Source organism: Polyodon spathula, chromosome 10, assembly GCF_017654505.1.
Source record: "Polyodon spathula isolate WHYD16114869_AA chromosome 10, ASM1765450v1, whole genome shotgun sequence".
Taxonomy (NCBI): Eukaryota; Metazoa; Chordata; class Actinopteri; order Acipenseriformes; family Polyodontidae; genus Polyodon; species Polyodon spathula.
The window spans coordinates 23426680-23445304 of NC_054543.1; the positions used below are offsets into that span (position 1 = coordinate 23426680).

An 18625-nucleotide genomic window follows, 5' to 3' on the forward strand; every position below is an offset into this window, starting at 1 on the left:
ATCAGCTGCAAGGCCACTTACAACAACATCTCGCCCGAAAGACAGAGCATAAAGAGGTTAAGTGACTTGCTCAGGGTCACACAGTGAGTCAGTGGCTGAGCCGGGATTTGAACCCGGGATCTCCTGGTTACAAGCCCATTTCTTTAACCACCAGACCACACAGCCTCCTTATGGTCATGATTATGGCTTTGAGATAGTGTCTTCATACTCAGCCCACAGCTGTATTCTGTGATGATCTCGGTCTTACAAGAACAATTAACCCTTTTTAAGTCAGTAACTTAACTACTTAACTAATGTGTTCTATAGATTTGTAGATCATTTTCTGTTTTTCATCAGTGACATTTTTAAAACTCAGAAACAGAAATCATCCTAGTGGCTTCAAACAGGCTCTAAAACCTGTCTTCTAAGTTCAGGTGGTACACCAGAGTGTAACCATTAACCTGTCCCCCTGTAATACGCTCCCGTTATTGGGTATAAGCAATAGCACATTTGTTCTACATGGTGTTTCTTACTGGTGTTGCAGGGGACAGGTTATTGGTTAGACTGTGGTGTACCAGATGTATCAGACATGATTCTGAGAGCTCTTTTGGGAATCAGAAAAGTATAGTACCTGCTAAGCCAATGAATAAGCTGACAGAGTTAATGTAAACCCGAGCTTCCTCACACTGATCTGCAATGGGAGTTCTTCTTCCTCTTCATTATTATTATTATTATTATTATTATTATTATTATTATTATTATTATTATTATTATTATTAATAATAATGATCAGTTTAAAGAAGGATGTACTGTAAAACCTGTACTGGCTCCTTGTGCTCTGCAATGGGAGTGTTATCAAGCTCACCTGGAAACTTAGTCCTCTTCCACCAGACTCCATGTTCTTCAGCAGATGGTGCACCATATTAACTTTTGAACCTTATGTGCAGAGTACTGTTAAGGCTTAATTTTTCCACCTTAAAAACATTGCTAGGCTGTGATGTATGCTTTCTGCCTCTGTAGCTGAAAAGCTGGTTCATGCATTTGTTTTTTCAGGGATTGATTATTGTAACGCAAGCAAATTACAACTGTCCAAATTACAACAAGTTCAGAACTCAGCAGCTCGTATCCTGACAGGGTTGTGTGCAAGGGATCATATCACTCCTGTTCTAGAGGCCCTGCACCGGTTGCCTATCAGGTTTCATGCTGATTTTAAAATTTTACTTCTTACTTTTAAGGCTTTACATGGTTTGGCTCCACAGTATTTATCTGATCTCTTATCAGTCTACACCCCTTCACGCAACCTTCACTCAACTGATCTAGGATTGTTATGTGTTCCCTCTTTTCACTTCCGTTCTATGGGCGACAGGACTTTTTGTTGTTATGCCCCAAAACTTTGGAGCACCATTCCCAAAGAGATCAGGGATTCTGCCACTCTTAATGCTTTCTAGCTGAAAGACCTACTTTTATAGAAAAACATTTTATATGAGAGTTTTTATTTTCTGTTTTGTTTGTTTGTGTGTTGCTTTTAAAGGCACTATATAAAATCTTCTTCTTCTTCTTCTTCTTCTTCTTCTTCTTATTATTATTATTATACGGCCGTTTCCTGACTCTTCATGAATGTTCAGATCAAATGCACTGTAACAGTACAATAAGACACAGACGTATTGCATCCTGGTATTAGTAGTAGTATTTTTATTATGAACCCTTTCATACTATATGTAAGGTTTACTCACTGTTTTTAACTTTTAAAGGAGTGCTAACCAAGGCTTTAAAAATCCAGGAAAATGTCTTGGGATCCCTGAATAACTAATAATGCCAAAACAGGCAAAAGATTGTATTTCAATAAGCAAGCCCTCTCCCCAATTCAGCAGTTGCACCCCAGATGTTATTCAGTTCCTACTGGTGCAGAAACTCTGTCACTATACCTCAGTATGAATGTTTGTGAGATTCCTACCTAGTGTCTAACAGTGCACCTCGCCTGCTGCAACACTGAATAGGCTGCTTTTAATGTTAATCTGGGTCAGAAGGCAGTATAGAGATTCCAGACACGGATTGCGGGTGCAAGCACAGAGCACATTTATTTTACTAGTGACATGCTTCAGACCATACCTAGCCTAGTTTCACTGTATAACATGGAACAAAGTCGGGTACTTCTGTTCAACACGCTAGTTAACCCACGTAACTTCCTTCCTCGCAACTGAGAGACACTCCACAGAGTACAACCAAGTAGCTGGCACTAAAGAACGGTGTAACTTATTCAGGGTAAAGGAACCAATTAGTAAATGGTCTTTCCACTGCTTATATTGATTTGAAGAATAAGTGTGATTGAGACTGTATCACACTGCTGTTGAGGATCATTTCAAAGTGCACAGCATCTGCAGGATGTGTGTCTGTACGTCTGTCTGAGGGGCATGGTCTGCAGCAGAGCCACTGCCTCCAAACCCAACTCTGCAGGGGGTCAGGAAATAGCTGGAGAACTTGACATTCCACAGCTGCAGGAGGCACAGGCAGACTGACAGTGTGTGAGAGCTGGGGTTGATTAGGTGATAAACAAGTGCTCCTCTGACAAGCTGCAAGGCTCCTTGCTACAGTGTACTGTACTCTTCTCAGCTGTTACTAATACACCCCAGGAACAACAACATTGTTATATAGAGCCTTTCAAGAACAGGTTCTCTCAAACCACTGAACACATTTTAGCAAATATGATTCAAAACCAATGGTTTAAAATGAATAAGAAGCATGTTTAGTGTTTTAAAATGTATTCACAATCTTAAGGCACTTTACCAGGAATGCATCTTCAAAGAGATTTAAAAACAGGGGCTGCTTGTTTGACCAAAGGTGGTGAGGAATTCCTAAAGCTTGGGGCTCAGTAAGATAATGTCCTTTCCCTCCTGGTATGCATTGTAAACAGTGGAAGTCACAGCAAACTGTCATCCTATGAGCGGAGTGTACAGCCAGGGATGTATGGAGATGATAATTCAGTGAGACGTAACAGAGCAAAAACATGCAACACCTTATAGGTAAGTAGTAGGATCAGAAATTCAGCTCTAAATTGTACCGGAAGTCAGTGTAATAAGGTCAAAACCACTCCTCTGGACCTCTCAATAACAACATTTCACTTATATAACACCTTTCACAACCAGGGCCATCCCGAAGTGGTTGAGGGGGTAAGGTTTCAAAACAGCCACAGCCTCAGAGCTCCTTATATAACTTACCCACTACAACAGTTTGGCTTCGGAGATTATTCACTTATTTGAATGAGCACAATATGTCCACTAAAACCAAACACCTAAACTGCAGGGAGCTTTTCTAAATTTAAAACAAGTTTCAGTTTCTCAAAGCATGGCCTGTGTAAACTGTATGTAATTATTTATCCTGGGAGCCTTCGCAAAAACACTTGTTTTTTAAGTCTCAGTTTTATTCATACAGAAAACATATTGAAAACAAGAGAGACTGTGATGTTATAGTCAAACAAACATTGTGTCCTGCTGGCTGTAGTTGTGCCTTGGATTAGAGCTGATCAACACATTAAAGCTGTATTGGAATTGCACTGGACAGTAACTGAAGCAAATTAAATCCTATTGAACGGCATGTAGATTGAAACTTCTGAATGAGATAACAAGGTGTTACCAGCTTATTTCCATTGAGTCCCTGCAGCACAGTAAAACAGATACTATAGCTGTCAGGGTGAACAGAATACACCAAACAATGTTACACAAGCTGTATGATTACCATGTTTTTAGCAAAAGGGACTTTCAGCCCATTGTCCATGTGCCCACAAGAAATACTGGAGAGATTAGGATATCATATGAAAAGACAAGAAAAATGTGATATCAATAATTAGGAATAGTATTTTTAAATGCAGATATGCATGTACATGAATGAATATGCACATACATACATGGATTTGTTCACATATGCATACATTCATTCATATGTACATACACAAACACAGACATATTGAGTCTCAGTGGTGCAAAAGACCTCTCCCCACTGATACCTCTTCTGCACTGAAGCGCTCTGATCTGCACACTCACTGTGAGCAGCTGTCAGTCCTGTATCCCAGTTGATTACTGTATTGCAATGAGTGCCACTCGGGTCCATTACAGCATTGCCCTGTACACAGCCTCTACAGTCTGCATCCCCAGCATTGCCCTGTACACAGACTCTACACTGCATCCCCAGCATTGCCCTGTACACAGCCTCTACACTGCATCCCCAGCATTGCCCTGTACATAGCGTCTACACTCTGCATCCTCAGCATTGCTTTGTACACAGCCTCTCTACACTGCATCCCCAACATTGCCCTGTAAACAGCCTCTACACTCTGTATCCCCAGCATTGCCCTATACACAGCTTCTACATTCTGAATCCTCAGCATTGCCCTGTACACAGCCTGTACACTCTGCATCCCCAGCATTGCCCTGTACACACCTTCTACACTGCATTGCCCTATACGCAGCCTCTACACTCTGCATCCCCAGCATTGCCCTGTACACTGCATCCCCTACACTGCATCCCCAACATTGCCCTTTACACAGCCTCTCTACACTGCATCCCCAGTATTGCCCTGTACACAGCGTCTACACTCTGCATCCCCAGCATTGCCCTGTACACAGCCTCTACACTGCATCCCCAGCATGGCCTGTACACAACGTCTACACTCTGCATCCCCAGCATTGCCCTGTACACAGCCTCTGCACTGCATCCCCAGCATTGCCCTGTACACAGCCTCTCTGCACAGCATCCCCAGCATTCCCCTGTACACAGCCTCTGCACTGCATCCCCAGCATTGCCCTGTACACAGCCTCTACACTCTGCATCCCCAGCATTGCATCCCCAGCATTGCCCTGTACACAGCCTCTACACTCTGCATCCCCAGCATTGCCCTGTACACAGCCTCTACACTCTGCATCCCCAGCATTCCCCTGTACACAGCCTCTCTGCTGCATCCCCAGCATTGTCCTGTACACAGCCTCTAAACTGCATCCCCAGCATTGCCCTGTACACAGCCTTTACACTCTGCATCCGCAGCATTGCCCTGTACACAGTCTTTACACTCTGCATCCGCAGCATTGCCCTGTACACAGCCTCTCTACACTGCATCCCCAGCATTGCCCTGTTCACAGCCTCTCTGCACTGCATCCTCAGCATTGCCTTGTGCAAAGCGTCTCTACACTGCATCCCCAGCATTGCCCTGTACACAGCATCTCTATACTGCTCCCCAGCATTGCCCTGTACACAGCCTCTACAATCTGCATCCCCAGCGTTGCCCTGTGCAAAGCGTCTCTACACTGCATCCCCAGCATTGCCCTGTGCAGAGCTTCTCTACACTGTATCCCCAGCATTACCCTGTACACAGTCTCTCTACACAGCCTCTCTACATTGCATCCCCAGCATTGCTCTGTACACAGCCTCTCTACACTGCATCCCCAGCATTGCCTTGTGCACAACATCTCTACACTGCATCCCCAGCATTGCCCTGTACACAGCCTCTACACTGCATCCCCAGCATTGCCCTGTACACAGCCTCTACACAGCATCCCCAGCATTGCCCTGTACACAGACTCTACACTGCATCCCCAGCATTGCCCTGTACACAGCCTCTACACTCTGCTCCCCAGCACAGCCTCTACACTGCATCCCCAGCATTGCCCTGTACACAGCCTCTACACTGCATCCCCAGCATTGCCCTGTGCACAGCGTCTACACTCTGCATCCCCAGCATTGCCCTGTACACAGCCTCTACATTGCATCCCCAGCATTGCCCTGTACACAGCGTTTACACTCTGCATCCCCAGCATTGCTCTGTACACAGTGTCTACACTCTGCATCCCCAGCATTGCCGTGTACACAGACTCTACACTCTGCATCCCCAGCATTGCCCTGTACACAGGCTCTCTAAACTCTGCATCACATTGCAGTTATGGCAAACCATTTTGACGTTTAACCCACAATCAAGAGTTTTTGAATGGACGGCTACATTTCTGATACTAGGAATTCTCTCTCCAGTTTTGATATTGGTATTTTAAATGCTAATATCAAGAACTTTTTATTTTTAATATAAAGAAAATCCCACTTTCCTTTGTCAGGAATTATTTATTATTATTTGTTTATTTTAACAGATGCCTTTATCCAAGGCTACTTACAGAGACAAGGGTATGTGAACTATGCATCATCTGCAGAGTCACTCAGCCGAAAGACAGAGCACAAGGAGGTTAAGTGACTTGCTCAGGGTCACACAATGAGTCAGTGAGTGAGCTGGGATTTGAACCCGGGTGTAGGGAGGACCAAATTTCGGGAACAGAAAATTGTTGGTCTGGTGTGTCGGAGAATAACATAATGACTTTAGCTCTTTCTTAGAATGTCTATAAACTTTTTATAAAAATGTTTTACTACAGAAAAAAGATGCAAAAAAAAAATTTTGGGTTAACTTTAGCGATAATATACTATAATGTCTACTTTTCTTTAACCACCAGACCACACAGCCTCTTATTGTATTACTGAAATCGAGAAATGAATCTACAGATATTTGAAATATTTTACAAAATGATGTATTTTTTGTATCGTCTTTTTTTTTTTAAAACCAATTGAAATCGCTATTGATATTACAGATGACTGTCTGATTACTGATCTCAACCGGGTTTACTCTGTTATCTATTCCAGCACACTGATTTAAAAAATGACCCGCTAGTTCTGATTTCAGAAATATGTAGGAAGTCTATATATTCTTAACATCAGGAATCTGGAATGTTGATAACATAATTTAACTAATTTAAAGTTCGTATTGATGAATCAAAATTGTTAAATTTAGAAAACTTCTGGACGGTTATGTTTCTTTGACAGCAGTCCAGAAAACAAAACTGCAATTATTAAAATCTTTATAGTAACAGCTTCAATGAATTGCAAATCATAGAGTTTAGGGGACAGTTTATATATATAATATATATAATAATATATTATATATATATATATATATATATATATATATATTATATATATATATATATATATAATAAATAAGACTGCCATTGCATAGCAGTTTGGTCCATTCTTGGTTTCTCTACAAGTTTAATAAAATAAATACACCTAAGCTTGTTCTTATACGCTGTGGCTAATCAAGCTTGTACCTCAAGTGGGTGAAACTGCTATGCAACAGGAGTCCTATTTACCATCCTTGTATAAATGAAAGTTGATGCGGCTTACTCTTTAGCTGAGTTAAGTCCTGCTAGTGAGATTGGTATCCGTGCTGAGGCTTTCGCGCCTGCCTGCCTCCCATCCACTCGCTGTGTTTGTTGTTTTGGCACACAGACACTTCGTCGGCCTCGGAGGACGAGGGCTCTCTGCGCCGGCCCGGCCCCCCCAGTGTGGAGCGCTGGTTTAACAGAGTGATCCAGGGATCCTCCACCTCCTCCTCTGCCTCCTCCACCTCATCACATCCAGGAGGGTGGCCTCTTGGCCCGGCCAGCGCCGCTGCAACCGCCGCCACCGTGCTGGCAGACCTCATGGCTCAGTCTCAGATAGGTCAGTACAGCATGCCCAGTACACCACAGCACAGGACACCCAGCACAGAGTACCCAGTACAGAACAGCACAGCACAAGGTACCCAGTACAGAACAGCACAGCACAGGATACCCAGCACAGGACACCCAATGCAGAACAGCACAGCACTGGACGCCCAATACATAACCACACAGCACAGCACAGCACAGCACAGCACGGGACACCCAGCACAGGACACCCAATACAGCACAGCACAAGGACACCAAACACAGAACAGCACAGCACAACACAGGACACCCAGTACAGTACAGTACAGTACAGCACAGCACAACACAGCACACCACAGCTCATGCAGCACAGCAGACCGAGTACAGTACAGCATGACCATTGCATTTTTCAGTCAGTACTGTACATTCTCTGCTATTCTCTGTCACTGCTAATCCAAATCCAGTCATCCTGTAATAACACCACACTGGTATGTATCAATAAACATCACGAAGGCTCCCATTGACAGCATATTGACAGCAGCCTGTCGTTGAGTCGAATTCTGGTGAAGTCAGACCCTAAGCAGCACATAAGTTACTTGGTCACAGCTACTAGATACTGTGTGTAGTTATCGCTTAAGCAACAGTACAATGACACAATATGTGGCATCTGCTGAAGGCCAGCCAGTGTGATGTCATAGTGTGACAAAAACAGTTCTGGTTACTATGTCAGGAGCAGTTACATGCATTTCAGCTTTTTCTTCACCTTTTCACCCCAAATTGTTAGTGGAATAATTGAAAGAGAAAAAAAGTTACATTCCTAAAACTAATAAAAAACAACTTCAGTCTAATGACCGGTTCATAAATGTGTGTTTATTTTTGGTTTATATGCCAGTTTAGAGTGAAGAAGTTTGAGAACCATTGAAATGTATTTCTGCCTTGAGTTCTTGCTGGTGCCAGGCTCTAAATCAAGAAAATCTACATGGTAGTATATATGGTATACTGTTGTAAGATATGGTGCTTGGTCACTTTAATAATAAGAGTGATAAGAAGTACTGTGGCTCTCAAAATTATTCACCCCCTTGGACTTTTCCACATTTTATTGTGTTACAATATGGAATCAAAATGGATTAATTAGGAGTTTTTGCCACTGATCAACACAAAAAAAGTCCATAATGTCAAAGTGAAAAATAAAATCTACAAATTGTTCTAAATTAATTACAAATAGAAAACAAAAAATAATTGATCGCATATGTATTCACCCCCTTTGCTATGACACAACTAAATAAGCTCTGGTGCAACCAATTGTCTTTAGAAGTCACACAATTAGTTGAATGGAGTCCACATGTGTGCAATTAAAGTGTTTCACATGATTTCAGGTTAAATACACTTGTCTCTGGGCGGTCCCACAGTTGGTTAGTACATTTCCTAACAAAAACTGCATCATGAAGATGAAGGAACATTCAAAACAAATCCAGAATAGGGTTCTTCAAAAGCACCAATCAGGGGTAGGATATAAGAACATTTCCAAGGTACTGAATATCCCCCGAAGCACAGTAAAGTCCATTATTAAGAAATGGAGAGAATCTGTGAATCTGTCTAGCACAGGCCGTCCTCAAAAGTATCCGTGCGAGAAGGGCACTAGTCAGGGAGGCCACCAAGAGGCCTATGGCAACTCTAAAGGAGTCACAGTCTTCCACGGCTGAGCTGGGAGACACTGTGCATACGGCAACAATAGACCTGGTGCTTCACAAAACTGGTCTCTATGGGAGAGCGGCAGAAAGAAAGCCATTGTTGAAAAAAACTCACATCAAATCTTGGCTAGAGTTTGCCAGAAGGCATGTGAGAGACTCTGAGACCAAGTGGAAGAAGATTCTATGGTCTGATGAGACCAAAATAAAGCTTTTTGGCCTCAACGCTAAGCGCTATGTTTGGCGCAAGCCTAACATCGCACATCATCCTGAGAACACCATCCCTACCGTGAAGCATGGTGGTGGTAGCATCATGCTATCGGGACGCTTCTCTGTGTCAGGGCCTGGAAAGCTCATGAAGATAGAGGGCAAAATGGATGCAGCAAAGTACAGAGAAATCCTGGAGGAAAACCTGCTGAAGTCTGCAAGAGGCCTGGGACTTGGGAAAAAAATTAACCTTCCAGCAGGACAATGACCCCAAACATACAGCCAAAGCCACACTGGAGTGGCTTAAAAACAAAAAGGTCAATGTCCCGGAGTGGCCCAGTCAAATATGTGGAAAGAGTTGAAAATTGCTGTTCACTAAAGGTCCCCATCCAACCTGACAGAGCTTGAGCAGTTTTGCAAAGAATTGGCAAAAATTGTAGTGTCCAGATGTGCAAAGCTGGTAGAGACTTATCCAAATAGACTCATGGCTGTAATTGATGCCAAAATTGCCTGTACCAAATATTGACTCAAGGGGGTGAATGCTTATGCAATCAATTATTTTCTGTTTTATATTTGTAATTAATTTATTACGCATTGTACATTTTATTTTTCACTTTGACATCATGGACTTTTTTTGTGTTGATCAGTGGCAAAAACTCCTAATTAATCCATTTTGATTCCATATTGTAACACAATAAAATGTGGAAAAGTCCAAGGGGGGTGAATACTTTTGAGAGCCACTGTATGTAATAAACTCAGTGAATCCTCTTTTGGTATAAGCTTGCATGGTTCTTGGTAATACTTATTGTTTGACAGACCTCTTCCTTCTCCTCCCACAGATAACCACTCTGCCCCCCCAGACGTGACCACCGGCCTGTCCCAGCGTTCCATACACATTGAGCGGCCCCAGCTGGCGTCGGTGCGGGGGGTCCCTCGGGGCCTCCACAACACCACCATCCTGGAGACTGCGGATGGTGAGTGACCGACACAGTCGTTTTTCTGATCAATAGGTTTTAATACTGAACAGTTTTAACAAAGAAGTCTGTTCATATTGTCATCCCATGAATTTATGAAAAGTTACACAAAATCTATAAACTGTGAAAATCAACATCATTGAAAACAGTGTTATAGCTTATTGGTCCTTCTGCAAGCCTAATATTTCTGCAAGAGGTTTCAATTCTGGCTGTTTTTTGCCTGAGATGATCTTTAGTAACAACGGAGCAGCTCATCTGAGCCTGTAATTGAACTAATTAAATTAATTAATTTAAGAAAATAACACTGACATTGAGATGCTTTAAATAATGAAGACTTGGATCCATCCACATCCCTCAGGGCTGTGGGAGCGACTCACTTCATGTATTGAGTCAGCACCAGTCTATCTGTGCGTGTTTGCTGCTCACTGATCTAAGATATTTTGATACCAGATTGCTTCAATGACTTTCAATTAGTGCCCCAATTTCTAAAAATCAAATTCTACATCAATAGTTAAGTTGCTTTAAAACAAAAGCTCCTCTTTGCAAGTCATTAGTCCATATGTTCTCTATGGACCTGTACATATTAAACCACCAAACAAAGAACCTTAAGCGTCGTCGAAAGATATTATTGTTAGAGGGTCATTTTAAAAAGAAGCTTGTCACAGCTCTGGAATATTACAGTTATCCTAATGAATGTGTTCTTGTTCTTTTGAACCACTTAGAAGTTTAAGCTAAGCAACCCTGTGGCCTCCATACGGCAAAAATAATTCTTTCTAAGTACACTTGGTAACCTGTCCCCTTGCAACACTCTGTCCCTGGTGGATTTAAAAAAATACATCAGTAAGAAATATTACATAGAACAAATGTGGGGCAGAGAGATTGTGTTTAAATATCTGAGTTATAAAAAGTCATCAGGATGTGAGCAATGTAAATGATACAATGATTCTTGCATCTACTCTATAACTAATCCTTCAAATGGATCTGCTCCTTTTTTGTGGTAGTTATAGAGCTTTTATTGTAATCCCTTTGCTCACCTGCCAAGGTCAGTAGCATCTGCTATAGAAGCCTCATGACAGTAATGAAATTGGAAAAAGTCAGTGGTACCCTTGTATTTTGTAATGCCTGGACTGACAGCTTCTTTCAATGGTGTTCTTTCATAGGCTTCCCTCCTCCAATACAAGGGGCTTCCTCTCTGCAAGACGGTATATATGAACCCTTCCTGCAGTATGCCTCTGCAGCGCTCGCTGTATGCTATGCTATATACATGTAGCGCATACTGTAAGTGATCGTTCTGTATGTGCACCGCAATAATAGTGACCCGACGGGTGCAAACTGTGTGCTGGCTAGTGTTGTGTTTGTATTCTCACAAGCTGTTCAGCTCCCACACATATCATTGAAGCAACACCTGTCTAAAAACCCTCTTGTGACAGTATAGCGTCACAGCCCAAGCTGGTTACCGGCAGAAAAGAGACCCACAGGCAGACAACTGCAGTTTAAGTGCTGGTGCGCACGTTTGTTAACAAAAGTACATCAATTAAACTGGGCACAAGGGCCAAAATAAAAGGTTTAAACAAGAGAATATTTAAACAAGAGAATATGTACAGGCAGGCTGGGCATTGGCCTTCACTACAACGTTACAAAACAAAGAATCACAGCACAAACACTCACCCCAAACTCCTCCAACAAACAAAGGATTTTGCTCCTTTTTTTATATATGTGGCCACTCCCCCATTACCATCAATTATCTAAATAAGGAATGGCCACACCTGTTATTGGTGGCAGGGACAGATATAATTCCTGCTGCCCTTACATTCCCCCAAACACACTATTTACAGCAGCAGGGCTTCTGCCCTGCCACACCTCTGCTTCTGACCTCCTTCAGCCAGCTCAGCGGTGCTCCTAGTCAATACAAGGTCTTTATTTACCGCTGCACTTTCCACTTTAAACTGGGTGCCAGTGAGATTTTTACTACAGTATATTGTATTGCCAGGACACCAGGGATAAGAAGGCTCTTCTGCTTTGAACAATTAGAACTACAAACCTGGAGCCTGCATGCTATGGCTTCTGTGGAGGCCACCATTTTGAATAGTTTTTCAGTACTGGACAGATTGAGCTAGTCAGAATACCAGGGCTAATACCTTGGAGCTTGTGTACCTGCAGAGTGCCTGCAATTGAGAGAGCTTTCATTGAGTGCTCCTTCAACTTGCTAATCAGATTACCTGCATACCTGGATCTCACAGGGAGGCCTTTTAGAAGCTGCACTGGTGAAATGAGGCGAGGGATTGGACTGTGCTGTCTGTCTGTCGTCTGTTTGTCTGATCAGCTAGCTGCTAATATTCCAGGCATTGAGTCATACAGTGTAAAATCTGTGTAGATTAACCAGTAGCAGATTTCATTAGGCCCCTTAGAAAGGTTGCAATGGTCATAATTGTAATGATAAACGATAGGCAGCACTGAAGACATAAACATCTACAGATCGCAGGATCGAATCCAGGCTGTGCCATAGCCGACCGTGACCGATGGTTCCTAGTGGCCGCCGCACAATTGGCCAAGTGCCGTCCGGGTAGGGAGGGCTTAGGTCGGCAGGGCAATCGACGGTTCACCGCTCACCAGGGCGCCTGCGGGTTTGCAGTGGAGCCGTTCAGATCTGAGTTTTCTCTGGCACTATGGGCCTGGTGGCCTCGCTGTGGATTCGCAGCATGAAAAATGTCGGAATGGCAGGAGCACATTTCAGAGAATGCGTGTTTCAGCCTCTGTTTCCCAAGTCGCCAGGTGAACCGGGATAAAAAATAATAATTGGGCATTCCAAACCGGCGACTATATTAAAAAATAAATAAATAATGATACAAAGAGTATAACAGAACGGGTTCCAATTGAGCTGCTCCATTGAATAGAATAACACAACGGGTTCCAATTGAGCTGCTTCATTGACCTTCAGACTCTAAATCTGAGTTTAATGTATTAAACGCTTAAAACTTCTGTATAAACGGTCATTACTGTTTAAACTGTCAGACACATATTTAATGTAAAAGGCGATTGGATTTAGTGGTTATAGTCATCTGTAACAGGATGGCGTGTGCGGTGACGTCATACCCGGAAGAAACACTCAGTACTGCCAGGTGAAATGTGAATTGTGTTGTTGTGGAGTTTAATCAATAAACAGAAAATAAAAGTCTGAACGAAAAACACTTTGTAAAGTAAAACGGCCCAGTAGCCAAAACGAAAAGACAGACAGCGAAACGGTGGACGAACAAACAAGTATCGTGCTGTAAAGCCAGCACGTAGCAATCGTTAAAGCTTTAAATTATTCTCCTCTCTCACCCGTTCTCCACTCACGAGCACACAACCCCGAGTGAGTGAAAACATGCTGCTTTTGTGCAGCTGTACCGAGACTCGATTGCTAATCAATCATCCAGTTGGAGTCTCGGTACAACTGCATGTGAATTAATCTAGTGTAATTTTCGTGCTCACATATTACGTTTTACCTGCACATGAAGTGCTGTGCAATCCTCGTGCCTAAATACAAATATACATTTTAAACACTCATGCCAATAACCCGTATTATATCCTGTGTACCAACTACAATACACCAACATTAACACACCACAGACAACATATAACACAGAAATACACATAGGGGCGGGGCAACATTGCCACATGTCCCCCCCCCCCTTTTTTGTGTAGCACACATGGCCTCAATGGCCACCTCCCCCCTTAAAATTCCAAAAGTCCTGGTCGAAGTCTTGGGCCGGGAAGGGAGGCTTCACTGGACCCATGGCTGAAAATGCTGTCAGCTCCCCTGCCGGTAGTGGCACGGGTGATAGCATTGTGGTCCACTCCTGCAGCGGAAAGGCTGCTGAGGAAGGTGGTCTCCTGACCTTTCCCCCCTTTTTCTCAGCTGGCAGCTCCCTCCTGTGGGACTCCAGCCACAAGAACTCCTGCAGTGAAATTGCTGCAGGGGGAGATGGTGTCCTGACCTCTCCCCCCTTCTTCATAGCCGGCAGCTCCCTCTGGTGGGGCTCTGGCCACACTGAGCTCTGCGGCCAAGCAGAGCTGACGATGACCCCTGGCGAAGCAGAGCTGGCAACCCCAGGCGAAGGAAGCAGCGGACCCTCAGGAGGCAAACTCGGGAGGGGAGCCCCTGGCCATAGAAGCGGCAGCGGGAGCTCCGCTTCTCCCTCGTACCCTGCAACCAGTGGCTCCAGAGGCGATGCAGAGCAGCAGGCAACCCCAGGCAATGCAGAGCAGCAGGCAATCCCAGGATATACAGAGCAGCAGGCAACCCCGGGCCATGCGGAGCAGCAGGCATCCTTGGGCCATGCGGAGCAGCAGGCATCCTTGGGCGATGACATGCAGGGAGTCAGGGTTTGCAGGTTTTGGCCCTCTTTCCGGCCACTGCTGCCAGGCGGTTCTTCCCCGTGCTTCTCTCAGCAGCCTATGCAGGGGCTGCTGAGGACCGCCAGCATCACTTCCTAGTCCTTCCTGTAGTGGTCGAGGGGGAAGCTGCAGGCAGTCTCCCTCTTGTGGTGAAGGTGGGAGTAGTAAGCAGTCTTCCCACATTTGCTGGAGGCGGAACCAGCAGGTATTAACCCTCTGCTGGTGGAGGTGGCGGAGGCAGAGGCAGCTCCTGCTGCTCTGCTCCTCCTGGGTGCAGCAGTAGTCTCCTGGCGACCAGCATGTAGCTCGTGACCTGGAGCGAAACTCAGCTGTAGTCTCACATCAGAGCACCGTGTAGTCACCTGGAGGTGGAGGTGGGAGCAGCGTGTAGTCTCCTGCCGACGGAGGTGGGAGTAGCGTGTAGTTTTGCCCTGCTGCAGGGGACTGGCGTGGCACTCCCACACTTGCAGGTGGAGATGGGGACAGCAGGCATTCTTCTTCTGCTGGTGGTGATGGGGTCAGCAGGCTTTCTTCCCCTGCTGATGGAGATGGGGACAGCAGACATGCTTCCCCTGCTGGTGGAGATGGTGACAGTAGGCATTCTTCCCCTGCTGGTGGAGATGGGGACAGCAGGCATTCTTCCCCTGCTGGTGGAGATGGGGACAGTAGGCATACTTCCCCTGCTGGTGGAGATGGGGACAGCAGGCATTCTTCCCGTGCTCACAGTACCCCCCGTCTAGGCGCTGGACGCTCGCGATCCCCCTGCCTGGGCACTGGCAAGCTGGCATAGGGGCACTCCGACCAGTCGTGTCCCCCTTCCTCACATCGCCTGCACCAGCTCGTGGCACCTTGGAGCAGTCCCTCCAGTGGTGATCCTCCTTTCCTCGCCAGATGCACCAGGAGAACAGGTTCTCTGGCTCATCTGGCCGCTGTTGCTGTTGCTGCTGGGGAGGTGGGAGCCGCAGTGTACCACCCCCTGCCGGTTGTGGCAACCCCTACTCCTCCCTCTCCTGATGGACAGGGCAACGGGCCATGTAGTGTTCACTGCCACAGATGGGGTATAGTTGGGGTAGGTGTCCGAGGGGGTACCAGGGACAGTTCGTGCTGGAATGCCCTGGCTCAGCATAGCAGTAACACCTGGGCTGCTGTTCCTCCAGCTGGTGTTGTGGCTGCTGCCTTCTGCTGTTCCTTCCCATTTTTTCCTTTTTTTTCCTGCAAAATGAATTTGTATCCCTGGTTTGACAATAGGAGGCGCTGTTTTCCCGGTTCTGACATCATATGTAACAGGATGGTGTGTGTGGTGACGTCTGACCCGGAAGAAATGCTCAGTACTGCCAGGTGAAATGTGAATTGCGCTGTTGCTTAGTTTAAACAATAAACAGAAAATAAAAGTGTACGTGTGTGTACTTTATATACAGGCTTCTTTACAAGGGCTGCTCCCAGCAATTCAGTACCTGCCCTGGCCATCACTTTGTAATCTGTAATCTAGAAATATCCACCAATACGCAGTTTGATTTCAGAATGAAACACCTTGTGCACAATGTGCAGTAACTGTAAGTGAGAAGTTTATTATAGAAGCACAATGCAAAATTATCAGCAGTGGAACGGAGGATTAGCTGGAGTCCCACAATAACACAAGATTGTTCAAGTTTTGTCACTAAACAACAATACTTCATGTCACATTTGTGATAACAGTACATTAAATAATAATAATAAAACAGTGCATTAAACTGTGTCTCTCAGTCTGTGATTTTGATGTAGTTGAAATGAATTGAGTAGAGTTGAAACGAATTGAATTGAAATTGAATTAAATGCTATCTTCCTCCTCTTCTTTCGCCTTGTTTCCAGGTGTCCCAGTGAATAGCCGCGTCTCCTCCAAGATCCAGCAGCTGCTCAACACCTTGAAGAGACCCAAGCGACCCCCGCTGAGGGAGTTCTTCTTGGACGACTTCGAGGAGCTGCTGGACGGTAGGGCTCTGTACAATACACCCCAATACATCAATCTGCATACAGAGGATTTAGCAAAGTGTGACAAAGCCAAGTGAAAGTATGGTAAAGCATAAGTAAGCATTGTAAAGAATAGCAAGGGATGGTAAACCATATTAATAAATATGAAAAACCGGGGTAAACTTCTGTAACGGTCTTTACACAACTAACAGGAATAATCTCATGTTGTACGAATGTCAGACACCTCACTGCTCACGCAGACACACAGCAAATCACCATGAAATTAGTAAACTTTTATACTTTGCATGGCTTTCAAATCAACTGTAATTATTACAAGGAGCCAGTTTAAACCCTGCCCCCTCACCCCAGTCAAGCGCAGTGCAAACCCTGCCTCCTTATCCTCGCCCTGTGGTGGTTGTGAATCCCGGCTATGTAACCCTTTTCACTGGTATTTTGCAATTTGTTCTATGTTGTAAATAAACAGTGAGATGGTAAATAAGAGTGATCCACCACCCTATTTCTTTTCACGGATTACGCATTTCAACAAAATCTTTACAAAGTCATGTATGAGACACTTAGAGGTAAAACTATAAAATGAAGCAGCCAAACCTATCAGCTAATGGCTACATGAGTGTAGACTTGACTTCCAGGGGAGAAATTTCTAAATGTTTTTATTTTAAATAAGTAATTGATAAGAGGTTCCATCTTTAACCACCGTGGTTGTCAGGAAGCGACTGGGTTTTGTAAATAAGTAAATTCCAAAAATACATTAATGCTCAAACACATAAATACCTAAACACATGCATGAGGCTGACGTCAGGGCTCTGTGGGAAACAAGACCGACTCACCTCTTAAAGCATCTGTTTCCTTTTCCTTCCTTCCAATGCAATAATCGGCACATGTAGCTATTTTAAAACAATGATGCAATTGCTATACATACAGTATCATTTGGTACTGTCACTGCAGTCAAGGAAATAACTGATGCAGCCTGATGATAAAACACCCTTTCAGGAGGTCAGTCTGTATTAAAAGCTTCACGTGTCGCTTACCCAAACTAAACTAAGAGCGTTTTCACTCAGCTTGTAGTGTGTGTCATGCTTCATTGAACAGCAACAGATATCACCGTTATTTTCAGCAAAGCCTAATGCGTCAGTGTGAGAAAGAGGTGTCTGCAAATGTAACAGGCAGTGTTGTGTGATACACCGCCATTCCGGATTGTGACCCTTGTTAGGGAGACCAGGTTTAAAGCTCTATAACCACTGATTGAGCCCAGCTCTTTTGTATTGCAGTGTGAAGGGTTGATTGTTCGCTCCCAGCCCCTCACTCTGTTGTGCCGGGTTGTCTTCTTTAAGGGGAGGCAGTTATCATGCCACCTAACTAACATTATTCCCTCTTCAGATCCGCTCCATTGAGTATATCTTTGCCTGGTCAGCAAGACCCAGTTCCCAAGAGGTTTTGAAGATTGTGCATTTGTGGTGTACAAACACATGAGCATATCTGATCTGAGGTAGTTGAAGAAGGTTGAATTTCAGTCAGCATATTGCCCATTAGCATTGAGTACCCGTTAGCATTGAGCCTGTGTCAATTTCAATGTTATTCCCCTGTGTTGATTTTGATTGGGGTGTAAACAGAAAGATTCGTGGTCCATTTGTCCAGACTGTCTCCATCACTGAATCCTGCAGTGTGTCGCGGGACTGAGCTGGAGAAGATGGGGAAAAGAAGACAGTCTTCAAGTAATCAACAGTTAAGATATCTCTGTTGACAAAAGATATTCCCCAGATACTTGCTGCTGTCTATTCAATTGATCTAAACTTTGTTGGATCTAAACCCAGCTGCTGTTTGAATTATTAAAACAAAGGGGGCTTTGAGAACATAGTCTCTCTAGTGCATCTTCACTGGCTTGGCCCTAATTTAATATTGAAATGGTGTTGCTGCTGCATTTAGGTTTGTTTAGATCAAATAG

The 18625-nt window shown here is 44.3% G+C and overlaps 1 protein-coding gene across 4 annotated transcripts in view; it reads left to right on the top strand.

Moving 5' to 3' along the window:
- Positions 1-18625, top strand: part of LOC121322001 (disco-interacting protein 2 homolog A-like) — a 146971-nt gene that overhangs the window by 87441 nt on the left and 40905 nt on the right. For 3 of the 4 annotated variants that reach the window (XM_041261421.1, XM_041261424.1, XM_041261422.1), the window contains exons 5-7: positions 7291-7503; positions 10204-10338; positions 16564-16683. In XM_041261421.1, the coding sequence (XP_041117355.1) occupies positions 7291-7503; positions 10204-10338; positions 16564-16683 (468 nt within the window). The remainder of the gene's footprint in view (positions 1-7290; positions 7504-10203; positions 10339-16563; positions 16684-18625) is intronic. The other variant, XM_041261423.1, reaches the window with a different exon arrangement.